The sequence below is a fragment of the Suricata suricatta genome, chromosome 10 (genome assembly GCF_006229205.1).
Source record: "Suricata suricatta isolate VVHF042 chromosome 10, meerkat_22Aug2017_6uvM2_HiC, whole genome shotgun sequence".
NCBI classification, from domain to species: domain Eukaryota; kingdom Metazoa; phylum Chordata; class Mammalia; order Carnivora; family Herpestidae; genus Suricata; species Suricata suricatta.
This window is the reverse complement of record NC_043709.1, coordinates 7,348,140-7,366,736: the sequence shown is the minus strand read 5'-3', so window position 1 is coordinate 7,366,736 and position 18,597 is coordinate 7,348,140. Positions and strand designations below refer to the sequence as shown.

The 18,597-nt window shown below is 36.3% G+C and overlaps 1 protein-coding gene across 2 annotated transcripts in view; it reads right to left on the bottom strand.

The window, feature by feature from the left end:
* The window catches only part of ST13 (ST13 Hsp70 interacting protein), a 33,241-nt gene that overhangs the window by 11,946 nt on the left and 2,698 nt on the right, over positions 1–18,597 (bottom strand). The window contains exons 1-7 of one of the 2 annotated variants that reach the window (XM_029955754.1): positions 16,191–16,344; positions 14,984–15,041; positions 13,114–13,189; positions 10,674–10,744; positions 6,532–6,598; positions 1,121–1,205; positions 673–783 (exon numbers count right to left, since the gene is read on the bottom strand). In XM_029955754.1, coding sequence (XP_029811614.1) covers positions 673–783; positions 1,121–1,205; positions 6,532–6,598; positions 10,674–10,744; positions 13,114–13,189; positions 14,984–15,041; positions 16,191–16,273 — 551 coding nt within the window. In that variant the 5' untranslated portion in view covers positions 16,274–16,344. Of the gene's footprint in view, positions 1–672; positions 784–1,120; positions 1,206–6,531; positions 6,599–10,673; positions 10,745–13,113; positions 13,190–14,983; positions 15,042–16,190; positions 16,345–18,597 lie in introns of those variants that run through there. The other variant, XM_029955753.1, reaches the window with a different exon arrangement.

Here is an 18,597-nt window from a genome sequence, read left to right as displayed (position 1 = left end):
GACTCCCAGAGCGTGAATTCTAATCCGTCTCTGACACGCATCCTCGTAACCACCACAGCTACGTTTTTCTGAGCAACTTCATACAGTTGCCCCTGCACATGCGTTTTCATTTCCGTCTACACTTGGAGCACACAGCCTTTCTAATCCACATGAGATATAAGTAAATGTCATTGAACACCTCATCTCCAAGCCACGAATACGCACTTGTGTAACATTAAGTTTTGCTTCCAGGAAATGATGACTAATCTAGGATAAATTTATATCTTTATTTTCCCCTTTTTCTGATTTTCAGGTGACCCAGAAGTAACTAAAGTAGTTTGAGGCCAAGAAATTCCTTCTACAACATAGGAATTGTTTAATGTTAGGTTACACAAACAAAATGTAGAACTAAAATAAAACCTGTAAGGCTGTGCTCTTTTTTAGAAGTAATTTTGATCCTTACCGTAAATTTGACTGTATGTGGTCAAAACCTGTAAAGCAATAGTTTTCTTTGAAAAAATAAGAATAATTTTTATTTTCTTATTTGTTCCTTAAATTTCCTCATTTCTTCATATCCAGCACATATTACCTTGAAATTAAATCCTTAGGCAATTTCGTTTTGCTTTAAAGGTATATTAAAACATCAGATTTAAATTTTAGAAGTTCTGAAAACAGTAAAATTCCATTATTTACCTGTGTGCTTTCCCTCGCCACTTGTAAGGCTGAGCTGAATCAGGATTTATTTCAATAGCTCTGTCACAGTCTCGGATGGCAGCATTTGGCTTCTGTAATTTGATGAAGACACTAAAAAATAAGTGTAACGTTAAAAAGTATTTGTTTTAGGGTGTATGGATGGTTCAGTCGACCATCTGACTCTTGATTTTAGTTCAAGTCATGATCTCACAGTTGTGAGATTGAGCCCCACGCTGAGAATGAAGTCTGCTTAGGATTCTCTCTCTCCCTCTCCCTGCCCTTCCCCTGCTCATGGGCATGCTCTCTCTCTTAAAACAAACATTAAAAAAAAAAAGTATTCATCTACAATAACACCTTTGGAATTGTCACAGAAGCAATTCTATTTAAATAAATGAGCAGAAATTACTCATCAGGGGATGCTTTTTTTTTGTTTGTTTAGACCTCTTACCTGGCTCTCTTGGCATATAGAATAGCCAAGCGAGGATTCAGCTTGATGGCATCTGTGAACAAGTCAATGGCTTTCTGTAGTTCTCCTAAAGTAAAACAAGTTGAGAAATAAGAATAAAAAATATTAACAAAAACTGTTGACCCCTTATCCACATTTTTTTGTGCAGCAAACAAAAGGTTCGTTTCTAAATTAATCTACAAAAATGGCTTTTCAAAGCAAGCCTTACCACACCTATACTGCAAATCACTCAAAATAGAGACAATTTTGGGTCACATAACAGTGGAATACTGTATTCTTAGTAGGAGTCATTATTTTTTTTTTTTAGTTAACAAAAAGATAAAATTAAACTTACAAAGTACTCATAGTAAATTTACAGGGCTGATTTTAAAAATATATACTATTTGAATTCACAGGAATGATATAAAAATTCAAGAAAACCGGAATTCATGAAAGGCCGTAACTCACATCTTAAATTCATTTACTGTATATCCTATTCTCATAGTTTCTTTGTGTATCAGGGCCTTCAGTGAAGTCATTCAACACATAAAACATACTATACAGTTAGAATAGTTCTTTGCACAAAGTTTAATTATTGGACATAGGAAACACGGGGAGGCGAGACAAACACACAATTTTAAAGTAAATGTCACAGTTCACTTTGCAAAATACATTTACGCAACTAGTAACTGTGTAAAGAAAGGACTTTAACAGAACTCCTAAATAATGCAGAAGAATGTGGAGTCTTACTAGTTAGTTATTACTGCAGATGTCTGTTACAAATCAGTACACTTGGAGGTGTAGTAAACAAGTAATTCACACCAACCACATTCAAAGCTGAACTCTGAATTCCGACCCCATCTCTAAAATCTACTTCTCATCCTTATATTATCTTCTACTTAATCTAGTTTAGAGGTCAGCAAACTTTTCTGGAAAGGGCCACATAAAAATTACTTTAGACTTTGTAGCCCATAAAATAGTTAACTATTCACTCTGCTCCTGTAGTGGGGAAGCAGCCAGAGATAACACATAAACAAATACGTGTAGCTGTGTTGTTCCACTACATTTTTAGAAAAACAGGAGGCTGTAGTTTGGCTAAGTCGTGATCTACTTCACACCCCAAATCTATGGAGTCATTCTCAACTCGCCAATCTAAAACTATTTTTACTCATTGCTATGACAAAAAGGTAAGAACTGTAGAAAAATAGATGTAGAACAGGAAATGAGGGTGGTAGTGTTCAATATAATTCCAGAATCTGAAAAGCTGTTTAATGCCCAAATATATACATAGCTTATTAGAAAACAAGTATGATTACATAAGGTTATTTTTTTCAATTTATGTATACTATTTTACATTACTAACTTATTATGACACTTATTATTAAATTATTTGGACCTCATTACATTATAAATGAAACTCCTAGCCATTTCCTTTGGCCTAAATGGTCTCTTCAAGTCAAGACAGTAAGGACACTATAACCAACTATAACCAGAGGAAAGTCTGAGACCCTTTGCTCGAATCCAAGTCATCATCATTAGCCACCTGGATTATAAAATATAACTTAATTTCTTGCATTCCTTCCATTTGACCATGACAATGCACTTTAGACCTGTCGTGAGGAGCCTAACCGATTGAGAACCTCACCTTCTGTGCTCAAGGCTACACTTGATTAGCTGCTCCCAGCTAATGCTACTGGCTACATAACAGCAAGAATACCAAGAGTGGCCCATTATTGTGAGACTGTTAACTCCTCTATTGGGCAACTTTAGCTTTGGTTTTTAGAAACACACCCATAGAGGATTGTGTTTCTCTCCTACACAGGGATAAAGACTTAGACGACATTCTCACTGCCTTCCAGACTCCTCTGACTCTCCCTGCTCCCCCTCTATTTTTCCTCTTAAGATATTTTCTTAGTAGATCTCTGGCACATCAACTCATGTTTTGGCTTCTTCTTCTGCAGTGAACATACCCTTATTTGCCTCTATAATCTGATCCACATAAAAAAGCAAGAATAATTCTTTTCAAAAGTAAATACAGGGGCACCTGGGTGGCTCATTCGGTTAAGCGTCGACTTTGGCTCAGGTCATGATCTACGGTTCGTCAGGCTCCGTGCTGACAGCTAGCTCAGAGCCTGGAGCCTGCTTCCGATTCTGTGTCTCCTCCTTTCTCTGACCCTCCCCTGCACGCACTGTCTTTCTCTGTCTCTCAAAAATAAATAAAAAACATTAAAAAAAATTAAAAAACAAAAAAACCCCACAAAAGTAAGTACATCTCACAATGAAGCTCTCCTACTCAAAAACAAAGAAACCTACCCCCAAATACCTCAAGAGTTTCCCACATCCTAAGGATAAAATTAAGTCCTTAGCATTATCTAAGTTCTTTAGTGATCTATCTTGCTCACCACCTTCCACCACCCATCCCCCACTACTCCAAAGTGCTTCTATGACCTCAACTCTATCTGCATTCTTACCCCTTCACGCACTCCAACCCCAGTTACAAGGTCTTTCTGCTATGCCCTCCCAGTTAGCCCCTGTACTTGTTCTTTCCCTCGGTCTCAAAGGCTTTTCCTCACATAGCTTGCTCACTTCATCATATGCTTTTCTGACCACCCTTGACAAAATATATCTTCCACCAGTGACTATTTTTTTTACTCAGCTCTATTTTTCTTCATTGTGCCTGTTACCACCTAACATTAAATTAAAACTTTTGTTCCCCAGTAATACATGAGGTCCACAAGAAAAAAACATGGTCGCTTTTGTTTTTCTCACTGTATACCCAGCATTTAAAACACTGCCTAGGGCGCCTGGGTGGCTCAGTCAGTTGAGCACCTGACTCAGGTCATGATCTCTTGGTTTATGAGTTCAAGCCGTGTTGGGCTCTATGTTGACAGCTCAGAGCCTGGAACCCGCTTCGGATTCTGTGTCTCCTTCTCTCTCTGCCCCTCCCCTGCTCGCCCTAAGTCTCTCAAAATGAGTAAGAATTTTTTATTAAAAAAACAAAAACAAAAACAAAAAACACTGCCTAGAGGGGTACCTGGATGGCTCACTCAGTTGAACACCGGACTACGGCTCAGGTCGTATATCAAGGCTGGTGGGTCCAAGCCCCCCATAACGCTTTGCACTGACAGTGCAGAGCCTGCTTCAGATTTTCGATCTCCCTCTCTCTGTCCTTCCCCAGCCTGTGCCGACTCTCTCAAAAATAAACATTAAAAAAATAAATTAAAACACTGCCTAAAACATGCTAAGCGTTAAATAAATATACTAAACTGCAAAAACATAATAATAGTAACATAACTAATAATGCAATAGCTAGAAACATTTACTAAGGTTTTAAATTCAGTAAGAATACTGACACTTTATAAATACCAGTACCATGGCACCTGGGTGGCTTAGTCTGTTGTATGTCCAGACTTCAGCTCAGGTAATGATCTCACAGCTCATGAGTTTGAGCCCTGCATCAGGCTCACTGCTATTAACTCAGAGCCCATTTTGGACCCTATGCCTCCCCCAACCCCTCCCCTGCTCATGCTTTCTCTCTCAAAAATGAATAAACATTAAAAAAAAAAAAGCAAAACAGTACCTTAATAAGAATGGTACTAGATACCATCTTAGACACATTACACATATTTATTCATTTATTCCTCAATATACTATATATAGATACATTACCCTTATCACACAATGGAGGAAACAGAAGCAGAGACAAAGAGTAAATTTCTCTAAGTTTGCCTAGCTAGTAAGTACCAGAACTGGGATTCAAAACCAGGTACTTTGGCTTCCTAAATTCAGTGTTTAATTATACTTCTGTCTCTCCAGCCTCAGGTAGGGCCTGAATCTACAATCCCAGGCTTAGAATACTAATGTTTTATCCTTCTAAGATATACTACATTTATCCTAAAGCTAGAACTAAGTTAAATTTACACATGAATACAGCTTGGAAAGAAATGTGGAAAAACAAGCACATAAGTTATCAGAGAGTGGCAGCAGCTTCATTTTATTAAAAATTGCTAAGGCAATAATAAGAAAACAAATTTAAGAAATATAAAACAGCATGCCAAATTAAGTGACAAAAATAATAAATGAATTGGTATCCCGGCACAGTAAGATCCTGCACAAGTCAAAATGCTTCTAAGCCCTCGGATAATTAACGTGTAAAATGGGAGTAGTATGAGGTATTAATGAAATAATGCACATTAAAATAATAAAACTGCCAGGTAGGTAGAAAGCACAAAATAAATGCTGGATAAATAGACATATTAGGTAGTAGTAAAATTAAAAGATTAGTGTGGAAAAGGAGTAGTCAGGAAGAGAAGTGGCTGAGATCAACTGATGGGTATGAATTAAAAGCAGAAATAGATAAAAGAGCTTTAGAGAGAAGCAACAGAGCACAAGTGTAGGAATATTCTAGGACAGCAAGGTCTAGCTGTAATGCAAGGTTAATATCCAAAAGAAGAGAACAAGGCTGGGAAGGCAAAATATGGGATCTGACTCTAGCAGATCCAATACTATGATGAAGATCTTCAAAAAGTGTGCAAAAAGCTAGTCAAAGGTTTACAAGTGAGGGAATGTGTGGAAATAGAAGGTGGTTCTAACAGAATAATCTAGAGACAGTGAAAAGAAAACAATAAAGGAACTAGACACTTCAGGTAGGCAAATTACTGAGGCTAATACAAGGGCATAATAAACATGTGAAAATGACCTCAACTAAGAAGGTGGTGAGACTACAAAAAAAGAAAGCGAATCCATTTGCCAACTTGAAATAGCAATCAACACTAAACTTCCAACACTTTCGGCCTCTTCTAACTGCACAGCTGAAGTCCAAATGGGCTGCAGCAACAGGCAGCACAGCTCGCCCCTGACGACACCGCGGCACACTCCCACACAGCTAGGGAGGCTCTGCGTAGCACCCAAGAAACGACTTGTTCGTATAAATTATAACTGATTAAACATTATGCCTACTACTACCAGCACTCTCCCACTTTGAAAGGATTTTCTGAAGAGCATCTAACATGCAAAGATTAGGATAAGAATGTTATGGCTGCGGACACCATGTGCCAAGGGTGTTGCTGTGTTAAGAGCCACTGTTCTAATCCTACTACCTTTTTCTTTCATTTTGTTTGAAGGACTTTGCCTCTTCTCGGTGTAGAAACACAAGGATATAGCTGGGAAAGAGTCCTGGAGTCACAGCAAGATGCACCCATGCCCTGAGGCAAGGCAGCTGACCCGGAGTGATTTCACCCTTCCCAAGGGGAAGGGGCCGGTAGAGAAGAGGACACTTACTTTCTTCTCCAGTGTAAGATACTCAACAAATTTAAGTTCCCTTCCACTTTTCCACTATTTTACAGTTGCTGCAGGAAAAAAGAGAATATTCAAACTACCACAGAAATATAACAAAGAGGAAAAAAATCACTCACCATCATTTAGGGCATCAATGGCAGCCACTTTTTTATCATTTGCCTGATCCATCATTTCCTCGGTTATCTAGGGGGAAATCGTAGGTCAACTTAGAAGTAACAGAGAAAGCAGAGCGGGAAGCAGCCTGGCTTTCTTAGGGGTGGGGTACACACAACCCTCATTTTCACTCATTCTTCTCTTGTTTCCAGGGAGCAAAGAGGATAACTATGGTAAGTGATTAGTAAGAAATCACACAGGATGAGCTTTAATCCTTCACACTGAACAGTAAATTTCACTCCCTACACCTTTACTTTAGACACGCCCTTTGCTTCCCTCCAACCCAACCAACCTAAGCAGGATGTTCCTGCCTTTCTAGTTATTCACAAATACTAAAACTCAATCTCCTCATAAAGATGTATCTAAAACTAATTTCTGTTTTTTAAGTGAAATGTCTCATTCTTTTGTTCCAACAAAGATTTACAGAGTACCTATACTGTACAGAATACTATACAAGATGTTGAAAGTACAATGATCATCAGCAACAAAAACTTAGAGCAAACATCGTATCTAAATGGAAAGTTCAGCAGTTGTTTCTTTAAAAAAAGTCAAAAAGATTCATTCCATCATTAACCACTGTGTAAAATAATACTGCTGCCGGCTAGGTCATTAAGAAAATGACTTGACAGGTTTAAGAATTGGAAGGAAACACCCAGCTGTCTTCAAATGTAACTGTAAGACGCAAAAGACTGAGTTTGTTAGATCTACTAAGACAATTCAATAAAGTCCTTAGAAACACAGAAATGACATAAAAAAACCAAGAGCTCCTCTGTATCAGCAAAAGTCAGTTATAAAACTAGACAGAACAAGACACAATTCTAAAAACATGTAAGACTTTCAAGGGGAGGAAAAGTAAAATTCTATTAAACACAAGATGTATATATACTACATTCACGAGGGAAAAAATTTTAAGTAGGTTACACACCAAGTGTGAGGCCCAATATGGGGCTTGAACTCACAACACTGAAATTAAGACCCGAGCTGTGATCATGAGCCAGACACTTAACTGACTGAGCCACCCATGTGCCCCAAGAAAATTTTTTTTTAATACTTCAACCTACCAAGTTACTCAATAAATTCAAAGTCATCCCAACAAAAATTCCTACAAGTTTAGAAATCTTTTTAAAATAAACAACAAAAAGAACAGACACGTTACCAGATAAGTCATCCTACAAATCCAGAATAATTAAAAAAAAAACAACAAAACTTTTTATGGCAACACGGTACACATGAAATCCTGAATAAATGAAAAAGTCATCTTTGACCTAAGAATGTAGAAATTCTCAAAGAACAAGACTAAGTGAAGACTTGAAATCCAGTAAGGCAGCCAAGCGCTCCATCTGCTTTCACCCATTCAGGAGGTGTCAAACCTGGTGACCTAATAATTCTGTTTTTGATTGTGGTGCAGGACACATGAAAGAAAATCTAGATTCAGGTGAAGCGAACACACGTCGTCTAATCAGACACCCTCCAAAAAATCTGGAATCCCACCCAAATGCCTATACCTGCAAGAACTGCAAACCAAAAATAAATCGGTCCCAATGAGAGGAAAAGCCAAGTAGAAAGGAAAAAAAATCACCCCTGTAAACTTATAATGATAAGCTAGAGTTTCTGGTGGAATTCACATTACTTGTATAGTTACACATACAACAACAACAACAAAATGCTGAGATTTTAAAGTGGTCCTTGGCCTAGTAGTTCCAATTCAGTCTTGATGGAAGCAAACACTTCCCTCTTGGGAGGAATACACCTTCTATCCAGGCCTCAAAAACTTCTCCACAGGTGAAATGTCAAAGAATTCATGGCCAAAATACCAACACACAAGCACATGCAGTCAAAATACACACATACAAAAAACAAAAAACACACATACACACACCATCCATAAATAAATGAGCAAGAGTCAGGAAAAATAAAAAAATGAGGCAAGAGCTTGACAAAGATTTTAATGTGCTTTAAAAAAGAGGCACGTTTTGAAAATGAGTAAGGAAAAAGTGACGTATAAATAACCAAGTGTACTTTAAATCAAAGCAAAACATGAAAGATGAAAAAAACACAAGCACTCAAACTCGACCATCAACAGCATACATCATTATTCAGCAGTGATAAAGACATGGAATTTAATAGTGAAAACATCTAAAACATATCTCACTAGGGCTCCAGAATGACAGTAAAGAGAATGGGGAAGAGGCAATATGTGAAGATATTAGCTAAATGTTGTAGAGCTAAAAGTTAACCCTAGAATTTAAAATGCCCAATAAGGGCCCCTGGGTGGCCCAGTCGACTGTTCGTGTCCAACTTCAGCACAGCTAGTGATCTCTCGGTTCACGAGTTCAAGTCCCATGTGGGGCTCTGTGCAGACAGCTCACAGCTGGGTGCCTGCTTCAGATTCTGTGTCTCCCTTGCTCTCTGCCCCTCCCCCGCTCATCCTCCCACCTCCTCTCAAAAATATAAGCTTTAAAAAAATTTTTAATGCTCAATATATCCCAAGTAGCACAAATAAAATATTATAAACCTAGATATCTCAAAGTGACACAACATCAATAAAAAGAAATAGGTAATTTTAAAAATTCCTTTTACAAACAGTGACAAAAAGTACCTATTTTCATTCTTAAAGATGCACACTGCTTTATGGAGAAATGCTAAAAAAAAAAAAAAAAAAAAAAAGTACTTAAAAACATTAGAAAAGACCTAAAAAATTAGACAAGTATAGAATCATGGGTAGTTAATCTCAATAGTGAGCTGTAACGTCTCCCTAACTTGATTTAGATTTAATGTAATTCTAACGGTGAGGTGGGGAGGTCGAGGGGGAAGGAGACTACACTTGATAATATTCTGAAATTTATATGGAAAAAAAAAGGCCAACAAAACAGCCAAAATACTCCTAAATTGTAGGAGGTCCTTGTCCTACTAGATAACAAGACTTAATATAAAACTGAAGTAAGATAATGTGTCATTAGCACACAGAAATAAATAAGGAGAACAGAGCATCACAGTGGCTCACATGTTACATGAAACAGAGTATGTTGGCACTGGTGGGGAAAGGAATTCTTTAATAGTGCTGACAGGTAGATTAAAAGTGAAAGGTTAACAAAATTTTCAAAATGTAAAAATATATTACAGCAATTAAAACCTTGAGATAATAAAACAGGATATATAAAAGAATTATCAACTTAAGAGAACTGAAAAGATTCTACTTATTAAAACATAAAAAAAGACAAACCACAAAATAGCATAAAAAAATGGAGCACATGTAAATAACAAATTGCTAGTCTCTAGAATATAAAATGAACTATAAATCAATATGAAAAAGGCAAACCAGAAGAAAAACGGGAAAAGTCAGGACCAGAAATACATGTGAATGCAAACATTAGAATATGCTCAACCTTTTTAGAAATCAGAAAAACTTACATAGAAAGCCACAAGGGTATACCATTTCATACCATAAGACTGGCAAAGATGAAATCTGATAGTATCAAGTGTTGGTGAGGATATGGACCAAGCTTCTAAACCACAATTGCTATATTTCAGTGTTACTCCAGCCTTTTCTCATTGTCAACCCCCAATAAGCCAGCCATTTGAGACATTTTTTAATACTCCCCCACTCCATTTTAATACCACACAGATACACGACATATGTGTTATGACCCTTGGGAAGACCGCTAACCACTGTAATATCTAAGTTTTTTGCAACCCCCCCCCCCCGCCCCGGCAAAGAACCAATTTTCACCACCTAGGCTAACACTGTATCTGCTGTGACAAAACCACTTTGAGAAACAATTTAATAGATATTCCATTAATAAGTAACTCCATCTGTAAATATAAATGTTAGGTGAAGTTAAAGAGCAGTCAAACCAAATGCAAATTGAAAAAGCAAATAAACAACAAATAAAAATTTCAGAAATTATTAGAGAGTATGATTTAAATTAATGGGAATTTCCACAAATATTTTAAGTACTAAAATAAAATGCTTTCCTAAATGCCTTAAGTCAGATTATTGATTTAGTATGTACTTTTCCTGGCGGAATTAGGTCATAAAAGTCATTGCAATAGGAGGGGTCTTTACATTCCTTACTACAGGCAGAATATAAGCCGCTGGACTTACCTCTACATTTTCATCCCCCATTTCTTGAGGGGCATCAGTATCTGGCTCAATCACACCCTCATTGTCAATTTCTGCCAAAGTTAAGAAAATGACAGATAAGACCTATGCTACCCCTTCTAGCAGTTACTAGCCACATAAAACTATTAAGAACTAATGAACTATGGCTACTGCAACTGATAAGCTAAGTATTTTACTTTGCTAATTTATTTAAACCGATGCACTGTAAAATATCTCCCCACTAAATACTTCTTTACTGTTCTGTTAAGATTACATTTCACTTTAACTGTCCCATCACCTGAGATGTTTATCACTGCCTTATACTGGAAATGTTGGCAAGTGTGGTTTCTAGTATTAAACATAGACACGCCACTGACCTAGTGTCAAAATGATTCTGTTCAAATATTTCATTGTACACATCAGTGTACTATAACGTTTAACAATAATATTATGCAGATGGCACAAGTTATAATGATGTAAATCATAATGAAATAACTTATTTTTTAAAGTAAAGGCACACTGCTAATGCAGACTCAAATGCCAAAGCTAGCACTATAACCAAAACGGCAATAAGAGGTTTGTCATAAACTTCATGACAACTGTAATTTGTTACAGCAAAGCAAAACAAAATAACTGCTCTATATAAAAAACTTCTCAAAATAACGGACATTAAGAGACAGTTTTAGCAAATAGAGTGAACTTAATGTTTCCTATTGAGAGTCAAAAGAGAATGAAACTGAAATTAGCTACCTGAAGTCAGAATTACCTCAAACAAAAAAATTTTGGTCAATTTTTAACAGTAACTGAGCTTGTCACTTTGTCTAATTACAAAACAGCTTAACTCATACAAAAAAAAAAAGAAAATACTTTTGGATGGAGAGTTGGTTAAGACATTATTATAGTAATGGAAATTTTTAGAAAATTACAAGACTAGAAAAGATATTTCACAAAAAGTGAAAGATCTTCAAATTAAGCCTCCAAACAAGACTTTTCTAACAGTACCAAAGTCCACTTGGTTCAAAATTTGAAAAATTACAAATATTCTTCATTAGCTTTTAGAGTCTATGGGTTAAGAGATTGCCCATTTAGTATCTGGGATATATATTTATAGTCTCAAAGGACTTCCAAATTTAGGAAGATTTTTGTCCATTTGCAGCCTAAAAACCCCAAACAGAAACAACCAAACTCATGGCATATCATCCTTTCTCAAAGGAACAAGTTTTATCAGTGTGTCTGCAAATACAACTAATAGGAAAATAATTTTTTGGTACTTGATTCAGTAATTGGAAAACTTTAAAAAAATTTTAAGTTTATTTTTGGGGCGCCTGGGTGGCTGAGTCAGTTAAGCCTCCGACTTCGGCTCAGGTCATGATCTCACATTTGTGGATTCGAGCCCTGCATCGGGCTCTGTACTGACAGTTCAGAGCCTGGAGCTGGCTTCTGATTGTGTCTTCCTCTCCCTCTGCCCCTCCCCACTCATGCTCAGTCTCTCTCTGTCTCAAAAATAAATAAAACAGGGGCGCCTGGGTGGCTCAGTCGGTTAAGCCTCTGGCTTCGGCTCAGGTCAGATCTCACGTTCGTGGGTTCGAGCCCCGTGTCAGGCTCTGTGCTGACAGCTAGCTCAGAGCCTGGAGCCTGCTTTCGGTTCTGTGTCTCCTCCTCTCTCTGCCCCTCCCCCCTCTCATGCTCTGTCTCTCTCTGTATCAAAAATAAATAAAACATAAAAAAAATTTAAAAATAAATAAAACATAAAAAAACTTTTTTAAAGTTTATTTTTGAGACAGTGACAGTGTAATGGGGGGAGGGTAAGGGAGAGGGAGAGGGAGAGGGAGGGAGAGAGAGAGAGAGAGAGAGAGAGAGAGAATGAATCCCAAACAGGCTCTGTGCTGTAGCAGAGCCTGATGCAGGGCTCAAACTCACAAAACTGTGAGATCATGACCGGAACCAAAGGCTTAAGCAACAAAGACACTCAGGGGCTCTTGGAATACTTTTATTTAAAAAAACAAAACAAAACAAAAAAAAACCTTTTACATATATGTAGAACTTGGGTATGTTACCCAACTTTTTCAACTACAAATTTCATTAAATTTGAATATAGATCAAATATTTCTAACAAACACATAACCTCTAACATCTGCACTGAAATGTGCTGTAAGGATAAAATACACTCTGGATTTTCAAAACTTTGTATGATAAAAAGAAAATATTTCACTAATTTCTCCATACTGATTACAAATTGTAATGTTAGTACTTTAAACATGTTAGTTTAGATATATTTAGTTGAATTAATTTCATGTTTTATCTTTAATTTTTTTAAAGTGACTACTAAAAATTTTGTTTCATATATAGCTCAGCTACATTACATTTCTATTAGCCCTGATTTAGTCAATTTAGTAAAAACCAGCAAAGGATCTTATCATGAGGTTATCAAATACAAACTAACCTAGATCACTTTCCTCACTTGATGGTTCATCTGTCTTTATGTTTTCTTCCGCCTTCTTTGTATCAGTTTTTTCTTCCTAGCAAAGGGACGGCAAAGACACTTTCAGGATTTAACAACACACCCAATATATATACATTAATTTATTAAAACTTATACCACTGTATTTCAGCTGTTAATGCTCCCTTTTCTTGTTCCATTTTGGTAAACTTTAGTTTTCCGTTTCCATTTCTCTTTTTAAATTAAATATAGGTCCAATCCTTCATCCAAACTTTGTAGGCAAGTTTTAGAATTAAAAAAATACTGGATTATAGGAAACTAATACAAATGGATATCTCACAGTTACATTATACCCTCAACAGGCACTGCAGTCTACAACTCTCCATAACCAACATATTACTTCTGCAAAACAAAGTCTGCATTCACAATAAGTGGGATAAAGACTATAAACAGTCTCACATCTGTTTAGATTATGCTTTACTGCCAAACAAACTTAATAAAAATCTTCAAACTTGCAAGTGTTTTTGAGTTTGGGATTTCAAATAAAGATCAATGGAACTATAATACACAAATGATGAGAATTCATAGAATTTCAAAGTACACATGATGAAAACCAAATTTCCTTCCCACTCTGTAAGTAACCACTGTGATTTCTGGGATACCCATTAGACATTCACAATGCATATATATAAGACAGCCCTGCACTTTGACCTTTCCACTTAATGACGCTGTGTATCATGGAGAATAGATCACAGTTGGCACACCCTGATCTATTAATTCAACTGTATTAGTAAAATTATATAACCAGTTATTTAAGTTTCTTCTCTTTGTAATTCTTAAAAATTGGAATCAAAGCCCTACCTTGTAACAAAATATTGAGACCCTACCACATGCAAGGTGTCAGATGCTTTAGCATATACTGAGAATAAGACCAATTAGAATCCCAAATCAGAATATTTTGTTAAAAATATTTTAGCAGGGACATAGATCAAATATAATTTTGTCTTCATACATGTTTACCACATGGCAAAATATCTGATCTAGGTATCCTATCAAAAGTATCCTAACAGAAACTACTAAACTCTTACAAATGACTCCTCTAAAAAAAGAATAACTACTTTGGGGGCTTTTGCTGAAGTTCTCTTATATCACTTGTTCAAAGATAGAACTTCTAATTTCATATCCGAAGATAAACCTTGTTTAAGGTTCTAAATAATAAAATAGTAAATTTTCTTATCGACTTAAGACTGCTAATCAGAAAACTTGAGGAAAAATATTTTAGACATAAAAGCACAAAATAGGAGAAATAAGAATTCTGAAAGAAGCATTCTTAAGAGTATACCCACCCCCATGTCTAAATTTCAGCTACTGTCAACCTTCTTCTGATCTTACTCACCTTTTCGGCAAATATGCTAACGCAGTATCATGACTCATAAATCAGAAATAACCTATTAAGTGGTATGGCATAAATACTTAAGAACCATGGATTTTACTTATTTATATAATTTATTTATTTATATTGACTTTGAAAACATTAAGTTCCCACAATGCATAAAACCCTGCATAGGTGCTAATGATACAATGATGATGATTACAAAATGCATACAGAGCAGAGCTTACCACTCACAGATCATGCATGTAACACACACAGAGAATTTATTCCCAAACATGGTGAACATTCAACCCCAAATTCTCGGTGTTAAATCTGATTCCAGACACTTGATGTCCAAACAGAAATTTTACAAAGATCTTATCTCGAAGTGATCCTAAGGAAATCAGGAGTGGTAATTTGAAAGCAGCACTTTAAAAACACTTCTAAGAAACCTCACATACTATTTTATCACTAACCATCCAAATGAAACTCGTAACTTACCTTGATATGGTCTTCAGATTTAGTTTTATGAGTAGCAGGTGGTATTTTACCCCCCATGCTTGAGGAAGATGAGAAAAAAGATATTTGGTTAGAAAACTAAAATTCAGAGAGCCGAGCAACATTATTTACGCTGGGAAAAAAAGGCATTTAGATAAGTTACCTTTTCAAACCTTTAAGAGTAAACTCAATTAATGTGAATGTTTCAGTATTCAGTTTTTTCATCTTAAAATTTTATTTACTTTTTTAGCAAACTGGTTGAAAATCTAACCCTTTCTTTGCCACAGTTAGCCTAATAAAAATGTAATTACATAGTGGTCTGTGCCCATTCCCAGAAGAAAAGCAGAAAACACATAATGACAAAATCAATTGTACAGGTATACTGAATCCAAAACTTCAACTTAATAAGAGCTCACTTAATTCAAATAAGCACTTTATGAAATGATTATGAAATCATAGTATAATAACTCAAAATGTTTCCTCTGACTAGGACCTACAAGGATTCTTTCTTCTTATATTTAAATGTCACTCATAGTATAAATTTTCTCCTTATCCCTTCCCATAATCCACCCATTAAGACTTCCCCTTGGCCCTGCAAGTCTTTCTTTCCCAAATATCCTAAGAGAACACCATGAATTATACACAAATAACTTTAAAACGAGGAGGAAAAAAAGATTATGAAGAATTAGTGCTTTCTGCTCCATTTGGGGCAGACTCTGAAGCATACAGGCCACACGCAGCAGTCCGGTGACCAGAATGTTACGTGGATTATGGGCCTCCATGACTCCATGATAGTGAAGGCTGGAGACCACAAAGACTTAACTAAAAATCTGCCTTAGAAAAAAAATTAACTTTCATGTAAAACAGGAGATATATTAACTTCGAAAACAAAAAGGAATCTACTTCAAAACACCCTTAAATGTTGATTCTTTACAATAGAGTTAAATATCCATGTTTCCACTCATTTCAGGTGAATAGAATTTCTTGACACAGGTGTGTGTATGTTGGATTTAAATGGATATTGGCTCCCCAAAGTTGTTCTACCAATTTATACTTCTATCAGATGTGCGTAAGAATTCCAGTTGTTCCACACCTTAGCCAACCCTTCGCTACTGTCCATCTTTTAAATCTTTAGATATTTTGGTAGATGGATGGTGTTATCTCATTGTCGTTGAGTTCTTTTTCACTTATTAATCGGCCATCTGCATACCCTTTTGTGTAAAGTTCCACTCTCCTCCAGCTTTCTATTAGATCGTCACATTTATCTGTAGGTGTTCTCCGTATACTCCGCATACAAGCCCTCCGTCAGTTTTGTGTTCCAAGTATCTCCTCTCACCCCGTGGCTGGTCTTTTCACTTACACTGAAGCCAACACGAAAACAAAAACGTTGGTATTCTCTCTCTCCCATTCTTTCTGCCCCCACTCTGTATGCTCTCAATCTCTCTCTCAAAATAAACTAACAGCAACAACAAAAATAAAACAAAACAGCAAATGCAATAGCAAAGTCTGGAATTACTTGTTAAGCACCAATCAAGAAAAACGTGCATTTTTTCCATTCTGTTTAATGTGACAGTTACAAAAAAATCTTCACTTACTCAGTACCCTTAACAAGAAAAAATGATTCTCATGTGCAAAAAAATTTTTAATTCTTAATTTACAATTGAGCAAAGTAAAACAAATTCATGATAAAAAATAAACAGGCATAAATACAACAAAATTCTTTAAAATTCTAATCCAGAGAGAAACTACTTTTCAAAAGTGCATAGTAATCAAATGATCGTTCTTTGCAGTTAAATTTTAATGAAGACAACACGGCTTCTTAAGCTGTTTTTTCTCCTAAGTTTCAAAATGATGCGTTGAGTAATGTAGAGGTAGACATTCAAACACAGACGTGGCAGTCTAAGTTACATGAAAATTTTGGGAATGGACAGTCTTGCCAAGAAATGTATTAAGCTAAATCTAATCATTAGGAAAGATGAGACAAAACCAAATTGAGGGAAATTATCCAAAATAACTGGCCTATAATATGCAAAATTCCCAAGGTCAAGAAAGTCAAGGAATGACTTAAGAATTCTTTCAGAAGAGAGATTAGGAATCACAATCAAGTGTAACATGTAATTCTGAAGATTAGATGGCATTAATGCATTGTTCTTAGTATCCTAAGTTTGATGGTTGCATTGTGGGAAATACACAAAGGTGCTGGGGGCACTACGTTGGGAAGTTTCAGGAAAAATACTGTTTGTACTGTATTTGTGATTTTCCTGCAAGTTTCAAAATTTTTGTTTTTTTTATTTTTTAAACTGGAGGAGAGGGAACACAAGGTTTATTCATAAGCTACATAGAGAGTTTCTCACATTCCAAATTCTAGTTATCTGTCAGAAGGTTAAAACCAATTTATAGGTATAGAAATTTAACACTTCCAAGATTTAAAACAAGCTAGTGCCCTGCCCAACACTGCAAACTGGACTTTGCCAGTATAGTCTTTTATGCTGCCAACTAGAGCTGATGCAGAGACCTTCCTCATACGGAATCACACAAGATCTCATTCATAATTCCCTTAATTTGTTACATTCCAATCACTTTGAGCAATTGTTACTTACACACTTGTACAAAAACTGGGTATTACATTCTACACTCATTGAAACTAGAAATGTACCCTGTTCATTTAAAATAGTTACTGAAAAGCCATGTGCCATGCACTGTGTGGGAGATTAGAATACAAAGATACTCCCTTTGATTTTAATTACCATAAAATAAAATAGTAGTGTCAAACAATGCTTCTTCCTCTAGAAAAATAGAAATATCCCAAAACATATTTGTTAGAAAGATCACAGACTCCCTGGATCCTCAATGACTAGTGAGACAAAAAAAAAATTTCTTCTTTGTATTTCCCTCTGCTCCATAGAAAAGGCTATTGGGGCACCTGGGTAGCTCAGTGGGTTGAGGTCAGGTCATGACCTCATGATTCATGAGTTTGAGCCCTTCACTGGGCTCTGTGCTGACAGCTCCAAGCCTGGAATCTGCGTTTCCCTCTCTCTGCCCCTCCCCTGCTTGCACTCTCTCTCTCTCTCTCTCAAAAATAAACATAAAAAAAAAAAGGCTGTTAAATAAATTCTTAACACCAAATAAAATCTTAAGCTATAATCAATGGTAGAAATTTTGGCAAATAAACAAATGGACTAAATATTCTTTATTTAAGAGCAAATGTCTAAGCCGGGTACCTACAACTAATCTAGTATGAAGAGGGAACTCTGAAATGGTTTCAACTTGGGCAGCTCTAAAAGAATATTCCTGAACCCAGAAATCTCCACATTCAGCCCAATCTTCTATAATCCCATATTTAAGAGGGCCGCACAAAGGCAGAAAGAAATTGATGCACTTCACGCACAGGCCTCAAGGCCTACAAACACTTCAATTTAGGAGCCTAAATGTCCATCACCTGATGAATGGATCAAGAAGATGTGGTATATATTCACGATGGAGTACTACATGGCAATGAGAGGGAATGACATATGGCCATTTGTAGGAAAGTGGATGGACCTTGAGGGTGTCATGCTGAGTGAAGTAAGCCAGGCAGAGAAGGACAGAAACCATATGTTTGCACTCATAGGTCTAGC